This window comes from Odontomachus brunneus, unplaced genomic scaffold, assembly GCF_010583005.1.
Source record: "Odontomachus brunneus isolate Ranch 3 - 2012 unplaced genomic scaffold, Obru_v1 Obru_scaffold_182, whole genome shotgun sequence".
Classification (NCBI taxonomy): domain Eukaryota; kingdom Metazoa; phylum Arthropoda; class Insecta; order Hymenoptera; family Formicidae; genus Odontomachus; species Odontomachus brunneus.
In genome coordinates this window covers 201956-211245 of record NW_022639632.1, presented here as the reverse complement: position 1 = coordinate 211245, position 9290 = coordinate 201956, and the positions used below count along the sequence as shown (strand labels likewise).

Genomic DNA, 9290 nt, shown 5'->3' with positions numbered 1-9290 from the left:
TATATATATATATATATATATATATATATATATATATATATATATAACTCTATTATATATCTATATTAACTATTAAAAATTATCTGATTATTACATTATATAACTATTAGCAAAAGAAAATAGTTTCTCTTGAAAAAATAATCATCACTTAATAGAAGACAAGTTAACTGAATTTATTGTTCTTTTTAACATAGTATTTCTTGACAGTAGTGTATTTTTCTCGAAGAAGGTGACTAATTTACCGTCAAACAAGGCGAAAAATCGAACTAAACTTTTCGCGTAACTTTGCGTAGTATTTGTGGTATTAGTGGCTGCTGATGTGTCTTAAATATTTCAGCGGTCATATGTGGTCATTGTTTTTATTTATTTCTCCGTTATATACCGATCTAGCCAAGTATCCTCTATTTTTTGAATAGTATCTAACATGTATATACCAAAATTGTAAGAAAAACATGTTTTCTTGTACGTCATAAGTACGAATTGTTGACGGCCGCGTAAATTTATTTCTATACGTTAGCTCTCACTGAAATGTTATGATATCGTCTTCGAACTGTTGTGTCCTTTCTGCGAGTATCATCTCGCGCTCGACTCACGAAGATCGTGCATCGCATTGTATTGCCACCGAGTTCTCGACACCTCGCACAAAGCGCGTGCACACATGCGGTCGAGTGGGGAAAAAGGATCCGTGTCGTATAGCGCTATAAGTCTAATAGGATCACGGAAATCGGGTCCGCGGTTTGGCTCTTAGCCGGGATCGTTCCGCGGATGACGAATCCAGATGCGGCCGCCCTCAATAGAGAGATTACGTGAGTCGTGGCTGAGTGACAGGTAGAAAAGTGTTCTCGCTTACCAGCGAGTCTCTTCTCAGGGAGTTCCAAAATATCTGTATGTATATGATTACCATCTCTTTCTCTCTCTTTCTATCGAAATTCATTTCGCGCATCACGATTTATTAATTACATCGTTCTGATTATTTCGGGGAAAGTATCAAATTCTTCTCAAACATCAAATAAATATAGCTGAATCAGAGTCACCTCAGGATATATTTCTTTTGTGTGTGTGTGTGTGTGTGTGTGTGTGTGTGTGTGTGTGTGTGTGTGTGTGTGTGTGACAAAATTGTTTTATGAAATTAATTCTTGCGTACGGTTGAATTCATGTGGTGGATATACTGATACCACGTAATGATGTTAGATGTAACGTAATTGATAATAAGTAAAGTGCATGAGTGAGCGAGTAATTAGAAAATTCGTACGAATGCAAGACGCTCGTTAAATGCGCAGCCACTTGTAGGTGGCGGTGGTTTATACCTCGCTGGTTACATCCAACTGCCGCTGGATGCACACTCGGGTGCACAGGAATGCACCGAACGGTCGATCGCGGCCACTTTGGCCGAAGCGGGCGCATTAAGCGGCCGGGGATCGTAGAGAGCATCGGCGGCTAATCTCCTCTCTTTCTTCGTCGAGCGTGCGTCGTCACCTAGAAAATTAAAGCCAACGATCCGTCTGTAGCGGACCGCCGTGGATCGTCCCCGTCGGTCGCTCTACGCGCAGGGGTATCGCGAGGAGGTTCAGGGGTGGGTTCCGCGTGACAGAGGAGTGCGAAGGGTGGCGACGGTTAGGGCGAGGAGGCGGCAAGGGAGGGCAGTAGAGAGAGAGAGAGAGAGAGAGAGAGAGAGAGAGAGAGGCGTGTTTGGGGTGCCGGTATTTCTAGTCGAGGGGGTTTCGCAGGGTCGAGTCCAATTGGGGGTTGCGCGGGGGTTGAGATGAGCGAACGAGAAAGCGAGCAGCTGACGAGCGAACGGTACATATATATATAATACATATATATATATATACCTATGTTCATACACGAACAGAAGGGTGTATGTACATGTACAAACATATACACACACATATATATATACATATATATACATGGCATGTATATGTATGTATGTATATATATATACACGTATATATGAGCATTTCTCTCCACTGTACGGAGGGACCGACAGGGCGGAGGCACGGAGGGATGCCAGGAAGGTACCAGGAGGAATGGAAAGAGACGAGGGTGCGGTGCGCGGAGGCGGAAAGTAATCGCAACCCACGAGGTCTGACGAGGGCTACCCTCAGCGCGCGTACGAACCGACGTACCAACACAAGTCGCGCGACCCCGAGGACCGGTCGCGCACGCCTGGACGCGCGGCGTCGTCCTCGGTGTCTAGGAATCTCGAGAACGGCGGATCGCGTTACGAGATCGGTCGATTGATGCGCACCTCTCAATTAGACCTCTACGCTTCTCACGCAGGCAGAAGAAGTCTGTGAGAAGTCCGAACTGTTGAACTTGATGGATTGTTCGAGCGAAAGAAGGGAGAGAGAGGGAGAGAGAAGACAATTAATAAGTACTTTAATACTATTCGTGTGCGGCCTGGCGCGCGCGTAAAATGGTTCCACATTCTCATTTATTTATTTATATATTATGTTAATTATTCCATTTCCCATTGTCAACGTCTTATTTTTTTTACTAGCGCAACTAGAGAGAGAGAGAGAGAGAGAGAGAGAGAGGGGACACTTCCGTTAACACAAATTATTTATTTATTTAAAATAAAATCAATCTCGTTGAAGTCGCTGACGAGAGAAATTCAGTTAGAGCTAACGAAATGATGATAATCTGAAAGGCAGGCGATTGATTTTCGTTCCAGACACCGGTTCCCTATTGTCGCATCAACAGGAGACAACTTCGGATGGTAACTCGGAGCATAACTCCTCCGGGGACGAGGACTCGCAGGTGCGGCTGAGGTTGAAGAGGAAATTGCAGCGCAACCGAACTTCCTTCTCTAACGAACAGATAGACAGCCTCGAGAAAGGTCAGTACAAAATCCAACCGCAAAGTTATTGACCTCGGCGACCCGTTCCAGTCATTATACACGGCGTGTTTCCTTGGAAATCCTTCTCTTGTCATGACTTTACGAAGTTTTCAATTGCGAACACGCGATCCTTGTCCGCGACTCGTCGGGGACATTCAATTTTGGATATCTTTCTGGCTGCCTCGAGTTAAGACTGCGTCACAGCTGCGCACTCGCGCGACTAAAAGGCCATCGATAGTCCTCGACGTGGAAACGCGCATTCACCTTCGTTCCCCGGCCTTTGATATCCGCCGGTCGCGAGGAAACGCGCGCGATGCTCGGCCGGCGAGTTACCGTGTATCGCGATAATTAATGCCGACGACGCGGCTAAATAACGAGCACTTGTTGCAAACTGGTTTCGTTTCAGAATTCGAGCGGACACATTACCCGGACGTGTTTGCACGGGAGCGTCTCGCCGAGAAGATCGGATTACCTGAGGCACGTATCCAGGTGAGTGTGAATGTGCGAATGCGGCGTGTGTGCGCTTCCTCCACCAGCGTGTGTTCGCTCCACCCACCTGTCCGCCCTCTCCTCCAACCCCTCTCGTATGTATCCCGCCCTCCCCCCTCCTCCCCCGCGTTTTACCCGGGCGCGTCTTTCTCTCTTCTTATTCCGCCCGTTCCTCCCGGGAGGGTCGACCGGCGTAAGTGCGACGACGCCCTTTCATTAAACGCTTTTAACGTGTGACCACGTGGTCGTACGTGGGGAACATTAAACACCTCCGACGAGGCGCGAGAGCTCTCCTCCCGCCCCGCAGCCGCCAGCGACGCGCTCCCAATGGGATTTTGTCACCTCTTTCGTTCGCTGCTTCGCCGCCATTTACGTATTCTTACGTGCGCGTAGAATCTTCTTCCTCGACGAACTGATGTCGCGATTTCATCCGTTTATCTATTGAAATTTATTCTCGCGGTCCATACATTAACACAGACTCTGGAATTTCTGTGACGATAATATATCGATTACAATACCGTTTAGTGATATTCACAATAATTATTGAGATATTAATTAAAGAAGATTTGTGAATACACACGCGAGATATGGTAGATAAGCTATAGTGGTGAGATCTGCCATTGTGTGTTTATACAAAATGAACAAGAAAGTCTTCTACCATTTTCTTGATAACTTTGTAGATTTTTAATTATTAATTAAAGAAAATTAGCGGATAGTCGCTCGCGATAATATATTAATGTTCTCTAATAATATTAATAACTAAATTAATAATTAATAACTAAAAATCTACAAAGTTATTAGGAAAAATATACTTTTTTGTTCAGTTTGATCTAATGTAGAAACACACAACAGCAGATGTCACTACGGCTCATCTACCATATCTCACATGATCATTCGCAAATCTCCTTTAATCAATATCTCGATATTTATTGCGAATATCGCAAAAATAAGACTTTTATGTTTTTCTTAATCCATACCTTAATCTCTTCACGAGAGCTCTTGTTTTGAGACATCCTGTATACGTGAAATATTCCTCATCACATTCAAAAGAGGAATATTTCTATGAACGCAATAAGAGCACATGAAGGCATACGTGCGCAAACTGAAACGCTCTATTGAATTGAGCATTATAGAAAGATGCTCGCAGATCTCAGCAAGTTGGCAAGTCCGACGAAAATTCGAAGAATCTTTGATTGCGTCGACTGAGTCAAGAGTCACAGGCAGAATGAGAGACAGAGAGCCCGGCGGATTAGAATCGCGCTCATTTAAATTATAAGATCAGGAAAACTTGTGAAACTTCAGCTTGCGCTTAAAGCGAACGACGCTACCGCAGAGATTCTTTGTTCGTGTCCTTTCAAAGTTTCCGCAAGTTCTACGTTCGTCGTCGCCTTTCCACGGAGCGGCCGCGCGTTCTCGTTTTCAAAAGCCGCGTCTGACATGTCATGCGAGAGAATATCAATAAGCGAATTCAATGAGATGTGAATTTGGATTTCGGTAACAAGTGAAGAACCAAAGTGCCGAAAGACTCTTGAAAGATGTCCGAGCACTCTGATAAAGAAATATTCTTTGTTCGGAGCCAAATAAATAAATTTTGGTACAAATCGATAACGGATGTTTCTTAATAATAATAGTAAATGCTGAGACTGAAGATTCTGCGAACTCGTTAGGGTTCCAGAAATTTTAAATTTTGTTCATTGCCCTATATACGTTCAGTGTCTTTATTTGGTCACTTTGAAGGTCTTTATAAGACTATGGCATTATTCTACAAGTACTGAATGATAATTAAAATTTATTCTTGGTAATTATTATATTTGGTTTCCGGGTTTGAGCTGCGTGAGTTCTTCTTTGCCCGTTTCCGACGTTTCGCGAATATTTCAATTCGCTTCATCAGCGAAGGACGATTTTTATTCTTGATAATTCATGTGCAATTCGTCTAGAAGACAATGTTTGACAGAAGCATTGCCTTTGATTGCAGTGTGCATATTAGAATACGGAAATCTGAATACAACCTGCGAAATGACAAGTAGAGAGGTTTTCAAAATCAAAACAGTGCCCTCCCGCTGTGACAAGTGATCCAAAGTGAAATTTTAATTATCATTTTGGTACTTCTAGAACAATATCATGGTCCCGTAAAGAGCTTCAAAGTGACCAAGTAAAAATACTAAATATATGGGACAATGGACAGGAATTCTAAATTTTTGGAACTTTAACGAGTTCGCAGATGTAATTTTCAGTATAGAATTTCAGAGCACTTATTGAAACATTCTTTATCGATTGGTACCAAAATTTATTTATTTGGCTCCAGATAAAGGAGAACGGTTTGTAGTGAGACACCAACGACGTCTCTACATTGTCACATTTTTTATTTCCATTAGACGTTCGCGTTTTTCGATTTATTTTATGACAAAGTCGAATAAAGTCAACGCATTGCGTTGAGAGTTCCACATTAAGAAAAAAATGTTTGCAACGATAATCACATGGAAAAATAATTAGCATAAATTATGGTAAAGAAAATAATTTTTTACTAAATTCTCCTAATGTTAGTAACTCTATATGCATGTTACCACCATCATTTTCTTGTTGGAACAAGCAGAAAATATGGTTGGAGCCAAAAGTAACTATGGAGTTAGCTAGATCAAGCACTTTTTTCTCTCAGTGCGTTTTTGTCCGCGACGTTGCCTGTGTTTCGCCATAAATAGCTCGTAATAACTGTATTACAAGTGGCGATTTAAGCAGAAGATTGAAATTATGCTTCAGTCCGTGTCACAGCCGATGATTAGAAATGCGTTATCGTCGATACCGTTGAGTGCTCGTTACGTGTATAAACACTTTCCGCGATATTCAACGTTTTGCGCAGTACAGATTCGATAACGCCGTTTACTTTTTGATCGCGCTCGACGGGCAAAATGCCGCGTTGTATCATTATAATTAATATTAACGTCGAGCACCGCTAATACGTACGTACGTAGCCTTATCGAACATTGTTTGCTTGCGCTCTCTGTGCCCTTGCCTCTCGTCGCCGCCACCGCCGCTGCCGCCGCCGCCGCCGCCACCGCTTCCTCTCACCTGCACCGCCGCGACACGAAGAGGCGGGAGGGTCGGCGAAGTGGCCGGCGGGGTTTGACGTCGTGGTGGTAGTAACCGGGCGCGCTGAGCGTTATGTGGACGTACAAACAGTGCAAGACCATGTTGACGCATGTTTTCAAGCCTCGTTGGCTGGTATTGATCTTGCTAAGTGCAGGAAACCGGGAGTTCCGGCGCGGGAGGGAAAAGGAGAAGTTCGACGAGGAAGAGCGAGAGAAAGGGAGACTCGAGCGAGCGAGAGACCGAAAGGGAGACAGACGGAGAGAAAGAGAGCGAGGGAGGGAGAGAGAAGAGAGACAGGAGAGGGTGAAAGAGAGAGAGAGAGAGAGAGAAAAATATATAGTCGACCTTGCTGGAGAGGGCGAAAGAGGGAATCGGCGGAGATCACCGAGTCGGACCGATCGCTGGACTATCGTCGACTGGTCGAACGGTCGAAGTGCGAGATATACGAATGGTGATGGAGGACGAAGAGAGTGAAGGTGCCGGGCGTTCTAATGGAACACGGAACACCGCCGCCGTCGCCACCGCCGCGGCACAACGCGGCGGCATGTAAACGTGGCCCAGCGAGGGATCGCGCGGAAGGCCTAAGAGGGTTCTCGGACGCAACCATGGCAACCTCGAGTCCCGAGGGAGGTCGCCCTCCGATTGGCCCGTCCCTCGCTTCTTCATCTCTCTCTCTCTCTCACTCTCTCTCTCTCTACACACACTCTCATACACACACATATATATATATATATATGCGTGTGTGTGTGTGTTTGTGTGTATTATATATATATGTATACATATATATGTATACATATATATGTATACATATATATATATATATATATATATATATATATATATATATATATATATATATACACACCCTCGGCTACAGCCACGAGATTCGCCACGCCACGTTGCCGGCCGATTATCATCCGCGGCATTCCCTAAGTCGACTCGCGCTCGCGCGATGGCCGATACGTTGCGAGGGATTAAAGCGGGATTTTTCTCTGGGAGGCGCGCTCGAGGACGCGTCGAGCAGGGCAGACGCGAAAATAAAGCAGTAAGACGAGCGTCGACCCGGGTCTACCAGGGGGGGACCCGGGGGTCTTCCGTTAGACCGGTTGGACCTTTCCGTTAGCGTCGCAACGCGCGCACCCTCTCCGCGGAAGATGTTTGTTTCCTACTCGTTTGCGTCTTTTTCTCGGCCAGAACACATCGGCGCGGAGCGAGACGCGCGTGGTGTCGCACGCTCCATTAGTCGCCAAAAGCGTCCGCGAGATCGTGATGTGCGAATCTCTCCCTCTCTCTCGCGCGCGCGCTTCCAGTCGAAGTGTCGCGAATGTATCCACGAAGGTCGGTACAGGCTTTTCAAGGTCGGGAAGCAGTGTCGCAAGAAACCGGTTCCCCCGCCGCGTTGCGGCCATTGACGATCCTCCGCGCCGTGGAGGAGACGCGTCTCATCCGCCGTGCGCGGCACTAAGGACCCCAGCGCGTTCGGATCGCGGACTTTCGTGCAGATCGATTCGGACGAGTTTTCGGCACGGGGGAGGACGAGTTTACGAGGGACGATGGTATTGGGCGGAAGGAGCCCGCTGCGGGCGAATGGCAGATATTTGACGGTGGGGTGGCCGAACACGATTTGCTGCGCCAATGGGAGGACAGGAGGATGGAATTTATTTTTTGATTCAATCGAGGGCCCTCGCCGTGCTCGGCGTGGCGTTATACGTGAGATTGCGGAAGGCTTGTATTTCTACGTTGATGGCATTTCTTTCCGCTGCGGGGAGCATCCCCCTTTTTTTCTCCCGGTGTCCGCACACGCGGTAATTCGTTACACCGAAATCGACAGAAATGGAAATTGCCGTTATTGCTTTGTTCTCGATTTTTATCCGCGCGCGCACGCTGGCGTGCAGAAATACGCACGGCTTTACCTCCTCGAAAACTTGCGCCGTAATTTCGCGCGGCCGCGCGCGTTGGCTTTGTTCAACATGATTCATTAGAGTCGGTTCTCCTGATTAATTATCGATCCGTTTGAATTTACTGGGAATAAAGTCGAACGATATGCGCCAATTGAAACCAACATTTTGAATCACGAATATCGCCGAGTTTGCAACGACACCGTTCGACGATGAGACGCCAGGTGCGATCGTAAAGAGAGTGGCGTTAAAATGTCCCGTAATGCACGGGGAAGACACGCTCGCGTGCTGAGGTAACTGCGTGCTCGTAAAATTGGCACAAGCGACTAAATGGAACTGCAGTGTGTACGCAGCAGAGAAAAAGGTTTTTTACGAGAAAGCCAAATGCACGGTTTATGGATTGCTGGTAAGTGCCGGCGAGGGAAAACCGATATATCGAAGGGGACGAATCCTCTTATCGTTGAGAGGAATCAGAAAAACCAGAAAATCCCTGCAAGCGCGGCAAGGAATTTAAGCCGCGATTTATCGTACGAGCTTGCGTCATACTACTTGGAACGTCACTGTTCGACATGGCGAAACGACAATTAGCTTAAATTAGAGAAAGCTGTCTTGTTTATCCTATATATATATATATCTTTTTTTCATCGTACTTCCCACCTTGAATATTTTTACATAATCTCGATATGTATACTTCGCTTCGGGGTATAGGGAATCGATGGAATTCAAGTTAATCGACGCTCCAAGGGCCTAATATAGCGGCGGGATACTGTATCGATAATTTGCGATAATTTGATATAATTTGTTCAGCGCGGTTGTAAACGCGCATTATCTACGACGCGCTCTTTATCGGATATTGAGTCCGGCGCGATCTATAACCAGATGCTTGGCGAGAGTGTGCGAGTGTGAGACAAAGAGAGAGGGGGGTGAGAGAGAGAGAGAGAGAGAGAGAGAGAGAGAGAGAGAGAGAGAGA

At 45.9% G+C, this 9290-nt stretch overlaps 1 protein-coding gene across 2 annotated transcripts in view; it reads left to right on the top strand.

Moving 5' to 3' along the window:
• LOC116851622 (paired box protein Pax-6-like) overlaps positions 1-9290 on the top strand; it is a 47972-nt gene that overhangs the window by 25620 nt on the left and 13062 nt on the right. The window contains exons 5-6 of one of the 2 annotated variants that reach the window (XM_032831234.1): positions 2681-2845; positions 3252-3322. In XM_032831234.1, coding sequence (XP_032687125.1) covers positions 2681-2845; positions 3252-3322 — 236 coding nt within the window. Of the gene's footprint in view, positions 1-2680; positions 2846-3251; positions 3335-9290 lie in introns of both variants that reach the window. The other variant, XM_032831233.1, reaches the window with a different exon arrangement.